The sequence below is a fragment of the Dipteris shenzhenensis genome, chromosome 30 (genome assembly GCF_047967505.1).
Source record: "Dipteris shenzhenensis isolate YYH24624 ecotype China chromosome 30, Dip_SZ_1.0, whole genome shotgun sequence".
Classification (NCBI taxonomy): domain Eukaryota; kingdom Viridiplantae; phylum Streptophyta; class Polypodiopsida; order Gleicheniales; family Dipteridaceae; genus Dipteris; species Dipteris shenzhenensis.
Genome location: NC_141625.1, coordinates 49496489 through 49518268, shown reverse-complemented (window position 1 = coordinate 49518268; position 21780 = coordinate 49496489). Strand labels below are relative to the sequence as shown.

General features: G+C 42.4%; 1 protein-coding gene across 4 annotated transcripts in view; it reads right to left on the bottom strand.

The window, feature by feature from the left end:
* LOC147882264 (structural maintenance of chromosomes protein 6A-like) overlaps nt 1-21780 on the bottom strand; it is a 150043-nt gene that overhangs the window by 50380 nt on the left and 77883 nt on the right. For all 4 annotated transcript variants that reach the window (XR_015543942.1, XR_015543941.1, XM_087401568.1 and 1 more), the window contains exons 16-22: nt 14200-14312; nt 13146-13355; nt 12916-13042; nt 12684-12798; nt 12492-12577; nt 9490-9585; nt 3924-4057 (exon numbers count right to left, since the gene is read on the bottom strand). Coding sequence is in view for 2 of the 4 variants with exons in the window: in XM_087401568.1 (XP_087257694.1) it covers nt 3924-4057; nt 9490-9585; nt 12492-12577; nt 12684-12798; nt 12916-13042; nt 13146-13355; nt 14200-14312 (881 nt within the window). In the remaining 2 variants the exon portion in view is untranslated. The remainder of the gene's footprint in view (nt 1-3923; nt 4058-9489; nt 9586-12491; nt 12578-12683; nt 12799-12915; nt 13043-13145; nt 13356-14199; nt 14313-21780) is intronic.

Below are 21780 nucleotides of genomic sequence, written 5' to 3'. Positions count from 1 at the left end.
ATATGGGTCTCCGAACAAGGCTGAGCTTCCAATGTGGGACTTGCTAAATCAATACTATGAAACAATCTTTGAAAAAGTAGGGCCAAATTCGGAAAGGGACATTCACACTTGAAAAAAAAAGATTTTTAGAGAAGAATAGTTCTCTCTATATATACACGGGTCTTTCGAAGAAGCTTCACGTGCACAGATTTTGAGGTGAATTGAAAGAGACTCTATATTCAAGAGCTTGATTAAGGAGACCAAGGTTCCAAGAGCAAATTTTGAAATTAAGATTGAGATTGAGACTAAGATTCAAATTCGATCTTGCAACTGTGATAGTAGTGATCGTGATTGTGATTGAGTTACCAAAAGGTGGAGCGTGGGGGGTGGCAAGGCCGTACATCCCTCTTCCTATAAGAAGTGTTTCCTTTGTAACGGACTCTTTTTGGAATAAAGAAACTCCATTCATTTGCAATTTCAGATTGTTATTTTATGTGAAATATCAAATTCGGACTAGGCGCCTCACATTGCATAAGAAAGAGATCCCCCACGCACATAAAACTATCGTCCAGGCATATAACGTTGTGTATTTTGCCAGGAATGAGTACACACAACCTAGGAATGTCCATGGCTTCAAAAAATTGTAGTCAAAACAACCACATTCATGCTATGATGCTCATGGACATGGACTTCCATCAGCATCATAATGACATGTCATCGTTTAGTAGGATATGGTGCAAGGATTTTATTAATTTTACTATTTTGTTTCCTAACCTTCACGACGAGCTCTCCTCACAATCACTCGTATGTAATCACACACCCATCACTCACTCATGATACTATTTGGGAGGCATCTCCCTCCAAATAGTTGTCAATTAGCCAAACAATATATCAAAACCACCAAGAATGTCTAGAATGGCATTCTGCACACAACACCTTAGTCATGTGTCATGTGTCAATCAAAATGTCATGTTTGTAGGGGTTTGATGTCGAAGTCCAATGTCCCTTCGGACCTCAATGGCTGCGGTTGAGGCATATGGAGCTTCAAAGTCATCAGGTGCCTAATGTAAGTCAAGGCGGACGAGATGAAAACTTGCACAACACCTTAGTCATGTGTCAATCAAAATGTCATGTTTGTAGGGGTTTGATGTCGAAGTCCAATGTCCCTTCGGACCTCAATGGCTGCGGTTGAGGCATATGGAGCTTCAAAGTCATCAGGTGCCTAATGTAAGTCAAGGCGGACGAGATGAAAACTTGCACAATTGTCAATGAAGACCTACGTATAGGCATGGCAACAAAGGCAAGAGGCAATATAGCACTAATGCAATGGAAGCCTAGTATGCCTCTGAAGGATCACATAAAGAAGATGCCTCACATAGGATATGTTGTACAATGGCAAGAGGGTCATTTGAGCCAGACAGGTAATGCAAAGATGTAGGAACATTAGATCTAGCACAGCCTTGCTACCAACAAGAGCTTTTGACCGAGATATAAGGATTGTGGATTCATGTGCATCACAACACATTCATTGCAGAAAGGACTAGTTCAAGATGCTTGATCCAATCCGAGGTGCTCTAGATCTTCATCTAGGAGACAACCATCCACTTTTGATCTAAGGGGCTGGTGACATACCAATTCAGTTTCCTCATGGCAAGATAAATATACCTTTGTAAGACTAGAACAAGTCCAGTCATACAAATTTAGATTTTTTGTTGTTCTAAAGACCAAAATCTACATGGCAAGATAAAGTCCGTTTGTGAAATTGTGTACGCGCCCACATTAGCTATGAATATTTTGTCGGCCTTGCAGTGTGCTGATCACAGATTGAGGTTATACATGATGACAAAAGGGCAGGAACAACAGCATATGGATCATGAGATGGCATTTTAAACAATTGGAAGCAGTAACCCTTGCTCGGAAATTGTGCATGCTTGCACATACTGATTCAAATCTATGGCAGCAAGGTTCGGTCACCTTCACTTTAAAGCCATGCAATTGCTTGTGCGTAGAAACATGGTCATTGGACTTCCTTCAATCAAGGAACTAGGATTTGTGTGAAGGATGCCTTTCTGGGAAACAACTAAGAGAGCCTCTTCCTGTGAATAAGGCCATGAGAGCTAGTGCATAGTGATATTGCAGGCTACATGACTCATACGCCATCCTTTGGTGGTACAAACACCGTGTCACATTATTGGTTGTCAGATCGAATGCCTTCAATAAGACAATAGGAGAGAATATATCTCCAAAGTTTTTATAGGGTTTGCAAATAATGAGAAATATGCACAGTTTTCTTGCCTACAACATTGCACAAAATGGCAAAGTGGAAAAGAAGAACCACACCATTTTGAGTGTGCAAGGACATGATCAATTTACATATGGATTTATTTGACAAATAGGTCCCCCCATGAACGCAGTGCGTGACATGACACTAAAGGAAACATGGAGTGGACATAAGCCAAATGTCCAGCATCTCAGAATCTTTGGATCAATTGCATATGCTCATGTGCTAAAGGACAATGAGTAACTGTAACGCCAAGAGTGAAAAGTGTGTCATGGTTGTTTATGCAGAAGAACACAAAGCATATATGTTGTTACCCCAGCAACAAACAAAGTGTTTGCTTCCCATGATGTGGTGTTTGATGTGATAGTAATGCAAACAACCTGCCATCATGGACAATATCTAGCACTCCTTTCTACCACACAGATAGCTGATTTGTATCGTTAGGTTTCTCTCAAGCATCAATAAAAGGTTCTTTTCTTATGGAAAACAAAATGCATCTTTGCAGAAGCCACATTCTCCTCTTATAGACTCAGCTTGGGAGATCATTGCCAATCCTTATTGCATGGTAGGTTCAGAGATGCAGATGCATACAGGCTTTAGATGGGACTCAGACTTATGCATGTTAATCACTCTTTAATTATCTAGCAGGATATTATACACATCCTCATGGGCATTTGGGGCAAGATTCATGGCTCCTCACAACTGGAACTTTCTTCATCACAAAGGTGGGACCATGGCCTGTTCTTCACAAATATAGTCACAAGGCATTCATGGCAAATCAGTTACAACAACCTCAATCTTTTCCGTATGATTTTGTATTTGTATGCAGGTATGGCTCAGATTTTGTAGCTATGATCAAGATGTGGAAATCTTTTAATGGAGCGCTATTGCTCGGCTCATACTACCTGAGAAGCAAGAACCACCTTAGAATCCATTTAAAGAAGCCAAGATGATTACTCTTACAGCTGGAGCAGATCCACGACACAAAAAGATTATAGATGGCCACAGGGAGGCTGGTACTATGTTGCCAAAGACAAATGCCTAACTCATCTTTTGGTTGGACCTAATATTTATCCAAAGAGGCATCCCATAGCACTACATAATCTACTGCCGTGGAGGCAGGATAGTCCCAAATTAAAGTACCATTCTCCTATATGGCCGCTAGACCAATGGTATCATGGTTTGTATATACTCCAAGTAGGAGTTTAATTTACTTAGCTTAGCATTAGATGGATATGCTAGCCACTGTAAGCCTTTTCAAATACATTTCACAATCCAGTATATTTTTTATTTCCATAAAACAACATATAAGAGACAGAATTTGCATCATTCCTTTTGTATAAATCTCACAAACAGTTATATAATCCCAAAAAAGTTCATTTGCAAAAACGGCCATCCATGAAGATCAAAACGTGAAGAGAAGCCTACAGCACCCTAATTACAACTCACTTGAATCTCTTCTCCCCTGTTTTGTCACTTCCATGTATGCCTCTAGCCCTCGCTAAATCAGTTTCTCTTTCCCCCAAAGTTTCTAGATTAAAAAATAAAAGTTTAATCTCAAACTCAAGGTATAAGACTTTCAAATCTAAAGATAACATTTTTGAGACGTAAACATCCAGAGAGGAACAATATAATAAAGAAAATAAGCAAAGACCAATCGTACCTTCCTTCTTCCCGTCGAAGCCTATCTTTCAGACGTGACATCTCTGTTTTAATTTGTTCAGAGCTCTTTTGGCGAACCTCCAAAGCGTCCACCTCTTCCTTGGAACAAATTTCAGATGCCTTTGCTACAATTTCCTGAGTTAAAGGAAAGACTTTTTTAAGTATAACATGTTAGACTATATGAGGAAAAAATAAAAACCTCAGCGTTGTCGCTCCCTATAGTCTCAAAACTTCATAAAGATAAAAACTATACATGTGATGAGCCTCCAAAGTTCAAGAAAGGCCAAAGTAAAAATAGTCAATATGCCACACATGAGACACCCCTTCTTGCTTCTATTAGAGTTGAGTATACAAAAAGAAGAGGAAAATTGCCTGAAAATCACTGCATCATAAATGAAGACTTACTTAGAAATCAAAAGTATTATAAAAACACCTATCTCATGCGCTAAAGCCAACTACTTACACACATCAACAAACATGAATCATTTCATTAGATATATATGTGTAGTGCTTTGTTGCATCTTGAGCGAGCCCTAGGTACTAACCTCAATCACATCAGAATTTAGGCATAGTAGGTATTAGCCAAGGTGGTTAACCCCCAAAGGCTAAGGACCGTTGGTCTAACCCCAATGATCAAGACCCAATGTTAAGGCCAAACATACTCGGATCTGTATTGATCCAAAAGATACAAGTATGGCTTTTCCTAGAAAGTAGGCTTACTCTTGAAAAAGCATGGCTATTTGAGAATAGAGGGCTAAACCCTCACTTTTAGCTTTACAAGCTAATTATAGCAAGGCCTGGCTTATAAAGATAAGCTATGGGTGCATTGTTCAAGGTTCTTGGGTGGTGTTCTCTCCCAAGTGTAAACCTAATGGGCTTCGGCATATTTCAATTTCTATATATGAGCTCTTCATGCAAGAAGCAGACTAGACCTCGGGCCCAAGGGTGCTTCTTGTAGTTGGAGGGTGACGTTCTCCTAGCTCCCCTCTGTATGGTTTATTCATTACATAGCATAATGGAATCCTTGTTCTATGATCCCCACATTGTGCTTTCTTCTCTATGAAGGCTATAGGATAGCATGGTTGGATTTCCCACGAGGACTCAACTTTGGTATCAAAGCGGCCTTGAGTTGTTTAGGATTCTCCACACCTCAGCCTCTGGAATTTTAGCAAGAGCAGTCAATCATCAAGCTTCAGATAGGGCAAAACATGGGTTTCATTTGGAAGCCCTGACATTTGCATGAGCTTCTAATAGTTGAAGAAAACCCTAATTGTTAGAGAGCTAAACATGGATCTAGGGAACTTGCAAACGATCTCTTTGAAAAAGATCGAGGGCTGTCTGACAAATGGTGATTTGCATGTAGGTTGCAAGTTGCATGCAACTCATAATTTGCATGCAATTGTGGCCTGGACACTAAATCCATTCCTTGCTGAAAGGACCAATCTGACCGACCTCATCTATGCTGATACACGTTATGCAAATATGAATTTTGAGCTCAAAGTCTTAAGGGATTAGATTGAGACGTAAAGTTGGAGGGTACCTTTCATGACAATATCCAAGCATTTAATGATCATTGTGGAGTTGGATGTTATGTCAAATCCAACGTGGAAACTACTCTACACTCGAAAAACCACCCAAATATAGTGAATAAAGTCTAGTGGAAATTACAATTTTTTTGAGCAAGCAAAGCAGTTCAACTCAGCAAGCTACTTAGAGAACACACAATAAACTGAACTGTATATATATTGCAGCAACGTAATAACTTGTGAGCAAATATTTACTGTCACGTTCCAACAAATGTGGAGGGGACCACTGCTGCACTAGAACTCCTGGGCAAGGGTAGGCAGGAGCACTAGAGTAGGTCACTAGGAGTGAGGAGAGAAATGTCTGGACAGGCTAGGGTGGCAAAGTTTATGTAATGGCTGCAAGAGCCCCTAAACTGGCTGACTAGCGCTGTTGTAAGATGACCTAGATTAGGCTTGGCCGATCTTCTTCAGCCGATTGTTACTGCCAACCAACCTGTCTGCCGGCCAAACTGCTGCTGTCATAAAAATGGCCCACTTGCAGTGGTCAGTCTGGCTGCTGTACTGCAGCCTCCTGCAGCTATTGCTGTGCCTAAACAAGGCCTTACAACCCTGATAGTTAATCCCAAGAAGGATCCTATCCATCCCCAGGGGCCTGCCCCAAAAAAGGGCATAATAACACCAACAAAAACCCTCCCCAGGCAGGGCTACAGGGCTAATGTCTCACAGAGAGGTGCTGCCTTATTCAGCACATACTTTTTTTGTGAAACCAGTAACTATAAAATTAGCATGAAATCAATGTACATGACATTAGACTCCAAAGGAGAGCCTAATGAAAGAACTCAAAAACAGTGAGAAAACACTTCAAGGCTAGTAGCATCCAAGTCCCTCGCAGCATAACTATCATATAAAGATTGCTTGAGGGACATTTTGAAGAAAGCATATGCATGAGGAAACTGTTGTCCCATCCTAAAATGCAATCTCTATGTCCAAATAGTCCATAATACCCAAAAGCAAGCCCAGTGAAAGAAAAGGAGGAATGGAGACATCTGAGGTGAGAAGCATCCAAACATCCAGAAGAGTTTCCCGAATCTGATAGAGGGAAACCGGAGCCATAGCAAATGAGAGACATGAGTGATCAGTATTCGAGAGTGCGGGCAAGACAATAACAAATGGGGAACTGTCTCATGGTGATGAGAGCAACGGGGGCAGGAAGAGGAAGCAATATGGCGTGCTTCCAATTTCACCCCAATGGAAACAGCTCCCACTATACATCTCCAAAGGAAGAGCCTCTGTTTCAATGGCAATTTAGCTTTCCAAATTTTCCTGAGTTTTGATTGCTACCAAGATAAAGGCCTATCCAAATTCCAAAGAGTGTTGGCATGCTTATCAATCCATGGCGGTGGAAGAAGAAATCTATAGACCATCGAAGATGTCAAATTATGCAGTGAAAGTGAACAGGTAGCAGGAGACAAGGAAATCAGATTCCAGTCCAGTAATCTCTCCTCAACAAACAACGGAGGAACATGAACAAATGGCTGCAACATAGTTGTAAGTATTCTCCAAATGGGCCTATGATGCAGACCCAAGGGGAATGTCCTGCAAGCTTCTGGAAATGAGAGCACATAACCATGTTGATCCACCACATCTCTGACAAATCTTATGCCCAATTTCATAAGATTATATGCTTTAATTGGTGCCTGTAAAGCAAGAGGCGATTCAAACACCTTGCTCCAATGGATGCTTTCCAAACGAAGAGAGTTACCATGATGGGAGGAAGCACCTGACCATTTAGCATAAGAAAGGATTCTCTTCCAGTCATGAATAAAAGCAGTAGAAATAGGACAGCCAGGAATTTTCCCCTGAAATGTGATCATGACTGCTTCCCAGTGATCTGTAATCCAATGCCCATATGCATGAGACTTCATGTTTCCACACATAGCTGCTAGCATAATAGCCCATGGCTGTTTTTGCTGAAAGAAATCAGCAATCATAGTGCTCTTTCTTGCCAACATATGAAACTGAAGATTGAGAATATTCAGTCCGCCATGAGTCTTAGGAGAACAAACAGACTACATGGGAAGTAGTTGCAAAGCCTTTTTGTGAGATTTGCTTTTCCAAAATATCTCCATAGCCTGGGACATATAGGAAGCCAAATGCTTAAAAGACCAGTGAAGAAGGGGCAAGTAAAATTGCACATATGCCATAATGATAGACTGGACTATCCAAAGAGCCCCAAATGACAAGTGCAAATATTCCAGCTTCTTATTAATCTTTTGAAGCACCCATTTACGCTGTTGTTGAGGGGTAATATTCCAGCCAATGGGATACCCTAAATGCCTCACAATGGTATGGGAAGAAATAATGTGGCCTGGCCAGAGAAGTGCATGCCAATCAGCTTCTTTCAATGCTAGAAGATTCGATTTCTGAAAGTTGATATGCAGTCCAGCAGCTATGCCAAAATCATTCAAAGTATGCATCAAATGAGAGAGGTCACGTTGAGAATTCCTAAGCATGAAATATGAATCATCAGCATATGCCTGTGCAAGAAACGGCTTTATTCAGCACATACTTTTTTTTTTGGTAAAATCCAGTGCAGTGTATTTATATTGTCATAACTTTACAAGAGGAAAAGTCTCCAAAAAATGGAGAGTATCCCACAGATCAGAAGCATAAAAAGAAAAGCTCAATGCAAGATGCATGCAGATCACCCTCATGGCAGGCATCATATAAAGATTGCCGCAATGAGGCTCTAAAAGATTCATATGACTTTTGAAACTGGCGGCCCAAGTATGCCAAATTGTGCTCTTCCCAGATTGTCCAAAGCGCCCAATATCTCACCCATGAGAGAGAGAGGGAGTATTGAGATAAAGGCCTTCTAAATCTGCCAAATAGCCAAAAATGTTTCCCAAATATGTGACTCGGGAAACGGAGGCGAAGAAGATCTGAAATTTTCCCAAGGAGATTCCGAGTAGACGAGCAATGCCAAAGCAAATGAGGGACAGTCTCTGAAGGAGCGTGACACCGTAAACAGGTGGGTGGTGCAATGTGACGTTTGGCAAGTGTGATTCCCACTGACAATGTGCCGGTCATGCATCTCCAAAGAAAGAGTCTTTGTTTCAAAGGCATTTTACACCTCCATAATAGTCGGAGATTCTTCCGCCACCATGAAAGGGGCTGCCTGATATGCCATAGAGTATTAGCATATTGATGAATCCAAGGGGCAGGTTGAAGAAGCTTGTAGACTTTGATGGAGGTCAAAACAGGCAGAGGTATAGGACGAGAGCATGCAGCAAAGGGGAACAATTGCCAATCCATTAGCCTGTCTGTGTCACTTTATTCAGCACATACACATATACCATCACAAAGAAACACATACAATTATACATTTCTACTGTCAGACTAGTAACAACTTACAAGTCACCTTTGTTCTAGAGATTAAACAGTCCATATTCTAAAGCAGTTTGCACCAGACATCTACAAATTCACAAATTAATTATCAAGCCTCAAAGTGCTAAAGACAACCTTTAGGGAAAAGGGGTATCCTGTGGGACATTCCCTGCCTATAAGTTCCCTATCATCTCTGTGAGCAGAAAGTGCTTCCAAGTTCCATACGAAGAGAACGGGGTTCCCTGGTAAAGGGGTATCCTGTGGAACAGTCTGCGGAACGTTCCCTACCTAGAACCTCCCTATCATCTCCATGAGCAGAAAGCGCTCCCAAGTTCCATATGAAGAAAACAGGTTTCCCTGGTAGCATTGCCTTAGGCCCTTTCTTTGAAGCCAAAAAATATTCCTTACCTGTCTAACCCCAAGTGGACTCAATCTAAATCCAGTTGTATGATCAATAACTAGATGTCTTCAATGTGCTTTAATTTGATAACACTGTTAAGAACCATAAGATGCTGTAACTGAAATGGACAACCACAGGATTTACAATCTGTCTTCAATATCAATACAATGCCGTTACTCATTGAGCAGAACTGCACAATGGCAAGTTCATTTACAGACTAGAAATTATTATGACATTATCTAAGAGAAACGAACCTCATATTTCTGCATGAGTCTCTCAACTTGTGCCTGCTGCTCTCGTATATCATGGAGCACTTTATCTTCCATAATCTTTTTGTAATGTGCTTCAACCTGTAAAAAACATTAGACACATATCAAAACAGTAACTTTTGAACATTATCCAGCAAGCATTTCATGAAAACAACAAAGCCAAGACCTTTCATACATAAGATATCTATACATCCATGATTTCTAGTCAGTCCAAGATTTTATGTATACTGCTTAAAGCTCACCCTCAGTGATGAAGGTCAATAGGTTGCTACAGTTGGCTGTACTATAGAAGAACTGACATGAGAACCCTTCTTCATTAGCCCTTCCCAAATGATCTTTGTGAAGTCGCTAGTATTCATGGCCATAGCTATTCAGCTTATATATTACCTGACGCCAACTGTAAAAGGGCAACTAGTGGAATCACCATCCAACCGTTGACCATCCTTGAGCTTGGGGCGTGAGCCAAGCTACTTAGCAGTAATACCCTGCATCCAATAACACAAGCCCTCACCATCGAGGGTGATCTGTTCAAATCCCAACTACTTTGAGGACTCTCATCCAGTCCATCCTTCTAAATAATGTCAACTCTCCTTTACCAAAGGCGTCTTTCTAAACCCACAAGAACTCGTCCACACTAGCCACATCCAAAACCCTAAATCATTAACGAATCTGAATTCGGCTTGATTTAATCATAGGTTTATTGCCGACCTTGGATTCACCCATGGTTTGCCATGTTTGGAAAAATAACATTATTTTCGCTGTATAAGAAGATCATGTCTTCATAGATGAAGATGGGAAACCTTCTTTGCAAAGATGGACTTTTGAGGACTAGGGATGTTGTTTTTAATGAGTCATCATCTATGCCTTTGCTGGACTGTTAAAAACAGCCCACAATTGATGCCACAGATATCTTTGACAGCTTGATGCCTTTGTTTCCATCCGGCTCTCCTGATGATGCTGCATCTGAGGTTACTCTTCCTCCTTCTAATGGTCATTTACAGCCACATGTGCAGTCTGAAATCAGCATGATTTACAGCCTGATATGCCTCAGCTTGATCACGATATGGTGCACACAGCCATTGACCAAGAGAGAGCTGAAATTCAGGAGCCCAAAAGGCTTCCCCATTGGCTACTTGACACTCTAAAAGACAGCAAACAAGATGCTCCTCTGCCAGCCCGTACTAGAGCCGCTGTCAATGCTAATTTGGTTGCTTCTGCATTGGTTGCTACAGCATGCAATGAAGAGCCATTATGCCATAATGATGCCTTTGAAAATGAATGTTGGTTGCAGGCCATGCAAGCTGAATTGGATTCCATCCATCAGAATAACACTTAGGAGTTGTGTGACTTGCCTCGTGGCAAGAATGCCATTGGGACTAAGTGGCTACACAAGATTAAACGTGAAGCTTTCTAAGTGGCTACACAGTATGATGTCTCACATATATGCACAGCCCCTCTAACACCATTGGCAGGCCGTGAAGCGTGTCTTTAGGTATCTCACAAGCACTCAGCATTTGGACCTTCTCTATGAGGCCAATTCTTCACTTGTCATGCATGGATTCGCTGATAGTGATTGGGCTAGCTGTTCCAACATAGCAACTTTTACAGGTACAATGGAGTGCGTTTGACACCGGAAGTTACTTGCAGATCTTCATGTATGTCAGACTGCTCCTACCGTCATCTTCACTGATAGTCAGAGTGCTTTGGTTGTTGCACGGAATCCAGTTTTCCATGCCCACACAAAGCATATTGAGCTTGATTATCACAATGTCAGAGAGAGATTATCAGCAAGTGATATTCAATTGTCTTATGTTCCTACTGAAGACAACTTGGCAAATCTTTTTACGAAGGCTTTTCCTTGACCTAAGTTTGAAGCTTTCCGTCAAGCTTTGAACTTAGTACCTTTTGTGCTTAATCTGTTATGCTCTGTACAGTCATAGGTTGCTATATCCCTACAGGATTAGTTCTTCAAGTATTCTGCGACGTGTCCAGGATACTTCAGCCCATACCATGGAGGAGGGTTTGTAGGCCATTCTATGGGCTATCCATAGGTGCCACTTATTCCTTAGTATGTGCCTTGTAGGCCTAGTTAGGGACAGTTAGTTCAAGTGGTACAGTTAGCACATGTACCAATCAATACAATTAGTACCACTAGGACACCCTGTCCTAGGATTTCATCATATAGGGTACTTTGTACTCATTTCAGCATCGCAGCAATTCATTACAGCAGCTCGTTTTTGTCTCCATTGCTTCATTTCTTGTGCTTCCATTGCTTGCCTTAGTCTACAATGCTTGTATAAGTATTATTATTCCTTGACCTAATTCTACAATGACTTGGGCTTATGAAAGTACACCTTCCTTAACTCATGATTCTCAAATTCCCTGCATAGAGAGAACCCCAAAGTCCGTACTGTCTCTGCCTCTCATGTGAATCTTGTTGCAAGCAATCATCAAGCTAGTTGTTTCACTCTTTAAACCCAATGCTTGGACATGGAAGTTAGCAATTCCTTGATTGATTTCAAGACTTTTCCAAATTTCCACAGTTGGCAATTCTTAATTATCGTGGGCATTGGAACTTACAAGGAAATGGCAAGTATTGCAAAGAGCCACAAGAGCAATTGAATGACCACAAGTACAAATGAGTAGTGAGCTTCCATACTTAACCCCAACTCATCACATCCCATACAAACTCATGAAACAGAAATCATGACCTGGGTGTCCCATATTACGTACAACGTCATTCCACCAATGTAATTAAGCTTCTACCAAAATCTTCTTTGGAAAACATTATCGCTTGAGCATGAACTGAGCCCCAAGGCCTGTCCATTACTCTTCTGTGACAATGTGAAGTATGCCCGCGATTTGCAGAAGACTGAAAGCTCATCCACCATATATTCCACCCCCTCCCCTCCCCCGAGATCGACAATAGAAGATTCTGATCACAAAACATATAACAGGGATTTTCAAGGACTCATTGGGAAGCTTACACTAGAACATTTCACTATCTCTTCTTCAATTGCTACAAGTTCATTCTCTGCCACCTGTAATGCGCCGATGTCACCCTTTGCTGAGTCTGTTGCAGCAGACACCATTTACCATGAGAATTCTTCCCTTCCCAGCAAAGAAAACTGCAACAAACCTTGGACAAAAGATTCTAATCTCTTTAGAAAAGTGCTTACCATGCAACGCATCCATTGCAGACCTTGCTGCATAAGTGTTCTCTTGAGTTTGCTGCCGTCGTATTTTAAACTTTTCTAAACTATCCTCCTTAGACTGTATTTCTGACTTCAGCTTCTGTTCAGATTAAGAAGAGCTGTTAAAAACTATTTATGCAGTCTTCCAGCTAAGCATAAGATCCCTGTCCAGCTAGTTCGATTCCAGCACTCCACCACTACCATCTTTGATACATACCATAATTTCTTGCTCAAGTTCGTCAACATTTGGGTCTTGACCCAAGTTTGCCTCAGCATTTGCAGCATTCCTCAGGTCTCTTAGCTTTAACTGTTGTCTTGATATATGCCTTTGTAAATCTGATCTCCTTCTCTGTAAATGAAGCATGCAATCTTTCAGACATTAATCCTACAGTCCAAAGCTTTAAACATCACAGACCCTCCACAAGCACAATAAATGAAAGTCCAAACCATGCCTTATAGCTTTGTAACTCGTCTTTTAAGTTCTGCAACGTGACTTCAGCTGAACGTTTTTGTTTTTCTCTAGATGCAATGTCTTCAAAAATATTTGACATGCTGTTTTCAACACGCCTTATTGCATCATCTACAGCAGCACAAAGGCGTCCTGATTGAAGTCTGGAGTCTGGTGGAAGCGTGGTTTGGCTACTTCCCCTTGTGAACCTGACATGGAAAATGAACATTTGAATGTTTTTTTAAAAGGAAGCCATAACGAAGAGAAAACTATATAGCTTCACATAGGTTTTGAACGAAAACACCGCTTTAATAAAGCAATGCATAGGCATACAGCAAGATATCTCAAATGTTATATTATATTTGGAGAAGTAGATGTCTTGCCACCACAGACACTGGAAAGATCTTTCCTTCTTTCTTTCTTCTTTACTTCTCTTTCTGGCCCATCACAGGGCGGGCCAGGGGGGAAGTGGTGGTGGGAGGATGACATTTAAAAGGCATCAGGTGTTGACTGGAATCTTGACATTTGGATTTATTCCTGCAGAGTAGAGGGAAAGACACTACTAGCTCAAACCTCAGCAATGACATACTAAAAAATTGCATAAAATTCTATGATTCAGACTGCAGGCATGCAGCCAGATTCAAAAAGTATTTCATCGCCGCAATCAAAGTGAACAGGCATATAATTTCAGTTAAGTTGAAGTATGTTTCATCCTCAATTACAAAGTTGGAATTTGAGGGGGGAAATGACAGTTAAAGTGTTATCTGGAATCTTCATATTTGAAAAGTGTAGACTAGAGGCAAAGACGTAGTAGCTCAAACCATTTTTAAAAATTATAATAGGTGAAATAAAAGTCTATGATGAAAACTACAACCATGCAGCCAGATTTGAAAAGGATTATCTATTTTGTGGCCACCTCAAAGTGCACTGTCACTTAAGTTGAGGTATGCCTCATCCTGACTTCCAAAGTTGGAATGTTTTGGACAAAAAAACCAATGCTGTCAACTTCTAACACAACTTATAATCTCACACAAAGGAAGGTGAACCTAGTACATCTTGGTTCCATCCAACGTAAAGGCCTCCTTGACATTATCAAATTTTCTTTCAAAAATGACGTGCTTTCCTTCATCATAGTCCTTGACAAGAATTTGGCGTTCGACATTGCCCTGTAGAAATGAAATCAAGCACATTACTGTGTTAGATGTTAGAGAAGTATAACATCAAGGATGAAAAAACCAAGGCTGCCCTCATATAAATACAGGCATAAAATTGAGACAGAGGTCTAGATAAATCTTGGATTGGAGCTAATTTAACAGCAATATCCACCGCAAACAAAAAAAGAAAAATTCATGTAGTTAGTTCGTTGATCCAATGAAATCTCCAATCATATATGATTCCATTTCTGTAACTGACGTAGCCTGTCTGAAACCCTAACATGGTTTAACCACTTCCACACTAAGCTTCTATTCAATAGCTGTTTCATTTATCTGGCACCATAACTGCTTCTTCCCTAAGGTCATTTTCATCTAAAAACCACCCCGATTCCCCTTCATCTTTCAAGTACATTGTCTGCACTTACTCCATCTAGCAGAAGAGTCTATTTTTACTGCCATTTCCTCAGTCGTGGACAAGCTTCATAATTCCCAGGCATTTCAAACACGTAATTGGAAACAGTTCAATACAGAATAAGACAATGAAGTCATAATGAGTTTACCACAACGATGTCCAAAAACTAAATCAGTCTATCTAAGCTCGTTTAGAATGCTAGAGGGAGAGCTTAATTGCTGCTTTCTGCCACTACAAACAACAACAAGAACAAGTATCACATGGGATAGAGTTGGCAAGTTGAGCAGCAGCTCCGTGTTTCTTTGGCAATACAAAATTTCAAAGATTTCGGAGTTTTGTTTTCAATGAAATGTATTTCTTTGTTTATATGGTAATGCATTGCAACATGCAATGCCTAAGAAGTTGGTTCTAAAGGTGGGACAATTATAAAGGCTTTTGGCAAGGGCTGGTGGTTGTGTAAATGCAAAGTACATCCACTTTATGTAGTTGCGCAGGTGAATAGAGACCATACTTTCAATGCATATTCTATAGGAATCACCGAAGATAACCACCTTCCTCCTTTAGAAAGAGCCTCTCGTGAGCCTAGATGCGTGCTGAATGGTCAGTAGTCCCCACACTCACATGACATGGATAAACAATCAATTATCTTCCCTTACAAGGTCACCAATGACTTGGGCATCCAATTCGGTGCATGAGGACTTGGCATACAACCTGCTTACTCACACATGTTGGAGGGCCGACGTGCATATTACGAGTCATCAACATTTCTCATTCAACCATTGATCATGCTATCATCCATTTCATTTGGTGGACAGGTCAACTGCTGCAAAGGGTTTGAATCATAGATTCAACTTTTGTTCAGTGTTACCACTGCTACTTGATTGGTGGGTAGAGCAGGAGGTCAGTTCTTGGATTTTAAGGAACCCTCTTATCATTTCTTTGGGGGCATATCATTTTGATACATGCTATTCTCTTGTTTGGCAAGTTTCAATTGTGAGTAACCAAAGGCATTGATGAGTACCATCATGCTGGATCTAAATCTAGAGGGCCACTTTTTAGAGAGCTCGAGGCAGCTTGTGCTGTGGGAGGAAATAAAACTCTTTTACGTTCATTGGCGACACAGACAATGGACATGACCAAGATAGCAATTTTCTGATGATCGAGCTAGTTTCTCTTATTCATCATGGGATGCCGTGAGGTGCTACAACTTAGATTAGCAAGAGAATTTACAAGGGATAGCTTGGTGCGTCCACAAATGTAGCCCTCGTTAATTTTATGAGACTAACCCATGTTGTCCTTAGCTACAGACGATTGGCATGTGTCAAAGATGGTTGCTAGTCAGGCTGCCTGCGACGTTTGCAAAGCATGATGCTCCAATGTTGTGAAGTATTGTCTCATCTTACCTCTAGAGGTTTTGTGTCCAACTGGTCTGCTTGATTCATACCCATAACGACAATCAGGGGAGCTGTAATTGCAGCTCACAGGCAGCTCAGAAGCAAAGTGACGGTTTTCTTTAGACATAGACAAGATTCTCTCTTCCATCTTTGTGGTTTGAATTACAACACTTGCCTCCAGCAAGGTTTCTTCTTTTTTCTCTTTTTTTTCATGAACCAGCATGGTTTCTCTTAGTTCGGTCAATACCTAACTACGGTTAGTGGATAGGATAGGGTTTTGTCACTTAGACAAAACCCCTCACTCTTTCTTTGTACTCACTTCATTCCACTCTACTATTCAGTACACTTACGTTTGCTCACTCTTGCTCATTGCTCTCCTTTTGTTCTCATTTGGTATCAGAGTAGGTTCTCCCTGCTCTTGCTCTTGCTACACATTTGCCTCCAGCTCCCGTCGTCCAACTCCAGCCCATTCCATACAACCCGTGTACAACTGTACGGATTCTGTACCGCCTACCCGCACTTGTATATGCCACCATCCGTACCACTCTGCGCCGCTGTACAGCATGTATGTCGCATTCCGTACAACCGTACAACAAACATTAGCTCGCCGTACATCCATGCGACCATATCGTCAGTATGCTTGCAGCATTCATTCCTGCTGCCGACAGTACTACAGGTTCCGTACACCTGCTGTCACCGCAGCATACAGATTTGCCGTACTTCCGTATCAGGCATCCGTACACTGTATGAATTCTGTACATTGATTGTCCGTACCAACTCGCTGATGGAGTCCATACTGCACGTACGGATCCGTATTGACAGTTCCGTACTGTCAGCTCGGTGCAGGCTGAAGGTATGGTGTCCAAACACATTTGAAGGTGTCTTTGGCAAGGTCCATTTGCAGGCACTCGTGCATTGAGCCATTGTTTGGCTATGGACTCTAGCAGGCATTTCTTTGCAACAGGTGGAAGTTTAGGGCTTTTGCAAGGGACTTGAAAATTGAGTGATATTTGCTCAATTTCACCTCAAAATTTGGGGCTTTTGGTTTTGAACTGCAATTTCAGGCATTTTGGGGGATTTCAGTTATTTTGCTCTCTTTTGGATGCAATTTCCCTGAAGAATTGGGGCATCGTTATGTCTCAATCCATGGATAGGTTCAACATGCATGATCGTAAGCCTATAGCCACTCCAATGGAGCCGGGGCTGAAGCTTACTATGTATAATGCAGGTGAATCAATGGATGTCACACTTTAAAGCCAAGCTGTTAGATACATCATCTATTTTTTTTCCCAAGAAAAAGACTTCTATTAAGTAAGAGAAAAAACCCGCAAGAGCAAGCTTAAAGCGGAATACATCATGAAATCATAAGGATAAATAAAAAACCCCTCAAAGTGAGGTGGAAAACAACCAAGGCTGAGGCTGAAAGTGCCACCTCAACCCTGTAGTAGTTTCAGAGAAGAAAGGAGAATCCTTCCATTCCCTGAAGAAAGAAGCCCTCTCTGATGAGGCTGCACGGGAGTCTCCCTGCATACCCGTCCATACGGCCATCAAAGTATGTACGATGTCTGTCCAGATACTGGCCAATGTGTGCGAGGGATGAACCTGAGTACCCTCCAAAGCCTCTGTGCATCTGGCTCTCCAGATATGCCAGGATGCTATGCTCGCTAGAATCTCCCAAGAAGTATCCACAGAGGCATGTACAGCTGTAAAAGGAAGGTGTGGTACCACATCCAACGAACAGGACTCAATCTGATGACGTCGAACCGAAATGGCCCGAGAGGAGTCAACTCTCTCATAGAAAACCTGGGGTCCTGTAAGAGAAAGCCAAGCCACTGAGCCCCATGACATAAAAAATGGGGAATGGGCAAAGTGACTGAAAATCCTGGCTACCCCCATCCAATCATCCTCACCTGTCTGCAATCCCATAAGCAATGCTGAATAGACTCCGGAGCAGAAAGGCATCGAGGGCATGTAGGGTCGGCTCCAAACCTGGACCTCCAAAGGTTCACTGCAATCCCTCCATGGATAGAAAGCCAAAAGAAGATAGTGATCTTTCTATTCCTGTGGGATTTCCAGAGTCTCCTCCAGAAGCACCTCTGCAGACCCGCAGTAATATCAAAAGCCTCCCAATGAGAAACTCTGGAAGGTCTCCAACCTCTACTGACGAGCTAATATCTCCTGGCATTACTAACCGTGTAACGAAAGAAAGGGATGCTCTTCTCTCGATGCCCTGCGTCAATCCACTCCCACTCTCCAGGGCCCCACTACAAATACCTGATGGAAACTCCCCCATAGAGCCACAGCCTCCAAGACCCGGTGGAGAGTAGCCGGGGATCTGGGTCTAGGAACCACTCTGAATCTGATCCCTACATCAAAAGACCTACAACCCTGATAGGCTGAAAAGCAGACTCAGGCAAGATGTCCTCTGTGGACCTGAGCAATCTGCCACCATCCTGGACACTAAAAACCAAAGCATCCTCCTGTGCATCTCGAAAGGCCAAAACCTGAAGCGGAACCCCGCCTCTCGAAAAAGTATCTGCCCAAGTGAAGGAAGTGAGTGGCATATCATCTGTGTCTACCCAAACCTCTGGAAGGGCTGCCTCAATCTGCAAGATCCTCCCTGCACTCCCTCTGAGATGTCTTGTCAACCTTGATTTGGTCTCCTCTGGAAGCCTGCGGAAAGCTTTCCAAGACCCCATAGAAGATGCAGGTCCCCTCTCCCACCTGGACCACTGCACGTAGAATGAGGCACCCAGTGGTCTGCCATGATCATCTAAAATACTGTCATTCCACATGATGGGTTGCCTATCAATCTCTTTCCGAGAGGAAGGAGGAATCCTCCGAAGAGTGCTTCTGAAACTGGCCCAAGCTTTCAGAATGGCAACCATGAGAGGGGACGAAGGTGATCTGAGGTGTGCTGTGGTGAAGATCCATCTAACACTGCTCATCCAGTCTCCTCCTGAAGAAGGTGTGCACCTCTGTATGCTACTAATAAGAAAGTCCTTCCACGGTTCCTGCCCTGGCATAAGTCCTCGCACCACCATCTTGCAAAGTAAAGCTCTGCACTGTAAATCTGGATCAATAATATTGAGACCCCCTTCTTGTGTAGGGACGATGAGGGTCTCCCAAGCCACCCTGGCTAAGGCATCTGCTGTGCCATCAAGCCCACTCCAGAGAAAGTTTCTGATCGGTCTTAGAGCTGAATGATGCAATCCCTAGAACGGCACCAACATGAACAAACAAACCAGGCTGTGGCCAAGAGGACCTGGTTGACCACCACAACTCTAGAGGCAAGATCCAGCTTGGCTGAGCTCCAAAAAAGAAGCTTCCTTCTGATGCTCTCTAAAACAAGAGCAAACTGCTGCGTGGTAGAAATATCCAAGCCGACCTGGCAGCCCAAATACCTGATAGGCTCACCCCTCTGAACCCAAGTGAATCCTATGTCAAGCCCCCAAACTGGAGTGTCCTCATCACTGATCCAAAAGCCATTGGATTTATGCCAATTTATCTGCGCCCCTGCCGCCAAGCAAAATAAATCCAATGCTGTCCTGAAAGAAGTGAGCGTCTGTGGAGTGGCATCCAAGTAAACTGCTGTATCATCTGCCAACTCACTGTCAAGTAGCTCCTCTTCCCTTCTGATGGGAAGTCTCAGCCCAAAGATGTCAGCTTGAGATCTAACATAGATACTCATAGCTTTGGCCACGAACAAAAAACGGAAAGGAGCAAGGGGGCATCCCTGACGGACTGATCTCGAAATCTGAAATCTCTCACCCCTTACCCCACCAATAAGTACCTGGCTGTGGGCTGATCTGTACAAAGAGGAAACACCTCTGATCCAAGCATCAGTAAAGCCAAAGCGTAGAAGGGTGCCCTCCAAAAAACCCCAATCTACTCTGTCATAAGCTTTTTCAAAATCCAAAAGTAGAATGGCAAGATTCTGGCCACTCTACATGGCCCACTCTGAAGCTTCCCAGAAAGAAAAAATGTTATCAAAAATGCTTCTGCCATGCACAAATCCCGTCTGAGTATCATGAATGAGATCAAGGAGAAGTGGCTGCAATCGGAGGCTGATAGCCTTGGCCAGAATCTTGTAACAAGTCCCCAGAAGTGTGATAGGCCTCCACTAGGACACTAAATTTCTGCTACCTCCTTTTGGGATAAGGTGGAGGAGACCCTCTGTAAGCGACCCACGCATCTCGCCAGAGTCCCAAATGGCCTGCAGGGCTGAAGTAATATAGTCTCCAATCATATCCCAAAATGCAATGAAAAAAGACAGGGTGAGGCCATCTGAACCTGGGCACTTGCCCTTGTGAAGGGCTGAAAGCGCATTCCTGAACTCTCTGTTGGTGAAAGGTGCGTCGAGTAGAACATGCATACCCGGATTCACCAGCACAGGGATGCTCTGCCAAATAGCCTGTCTAGCAGCCTCTCTATCATGTGTCTCAGGATCAGCAGTAAGAAGGGTGGCATAGAAATCTGAAGCTATGCGTAAGACATCATCAGTCTCTGTCTGTAAAACCCCATGTGAGTCAATAAGCTGGGATACACTCTCTCTACTATGTCTAGGGCCAAGAGTAGAGAAAAAGTGTTTATTGACTCTACCACCCATCTGAATCATCTATTTGTGCAATACTAGGCACGATATTCAGTATGCAATATCTCAAGTGAGCAAGTATATGCACAACCCAAAGACAACACACTGGCAGACTGTAAAACGCATCTTTCGTTATTTGCAAGGCACAAAGTCTTTTGGCTTGATGTTTCCCGGGGAGGGTGACTTGCAGATGCATGCTTAGAGTGAATCGGATTGGACTGGAGACTATGATACTAGGCAGTCCACTAGTGGTAATTGTTTCTTTTTGGGCAAAGCTTGCATTTCTTGGTTGAGCAAGATGCAATCTACAATGGCTACTTCCTCATGTGAAGCTGAGTACAGGGCAGCTTTCACAGCAAAAGTTGAATGTGTTTGGCTGCATCGTTTATTCGCTGATCTTCGTCTCTTATTGGAGGGTCCTTCTCCAATTCTCATTGATAGTCAGAGTGCTATAGCAATGACAAAGAATCCAGTGTTTCATGCTCGCACGAAGCACATTGAGGTTCATTATCATTATTTCAGAGAGAAGTTGCATGCAGGGGAGATCAGTATGATCTATGTGTCAACACATGACAATGTTGCAGACATCTTCACCAAAGCACTTCGACGTGAGAAGTTTGAGGCATTTCGCAGTGCCCTAAACTTATCTCCTTTTGGTGATTGATCACTATCTTGTACCACACATTGGCACTGCAGGGGGGTGTTAGAATTATTATCATATTCCAGGCAGTGGCCAATGTATTGTAATAAGTAGGTTAGGGGCACTTTTCCCTCATTGAGATTTTCCCTCCTAACCACAATCAAATCCCTAGCTACGGTTAGTGAATAGGATAGGGTTTTGTCACTTAGACAAAACCCCTCACTCTTTCTTTGTACTCACTTCATTCCACTCTACTATTCAGTACACTTATGTTTGCTCACTCTTGCTCATTGCTCTCCTTTTGTTCTCATCTAATTCCACCTTCGGACTGCTCCCTATTATTATAAGCAATATTTCACAGGTGACAATCCCAGCTTGGAAAGTTCCCCCTTTCTGATCCAGCAAACTGGACTCAATAATTCATCTCTAGTATGAGATTG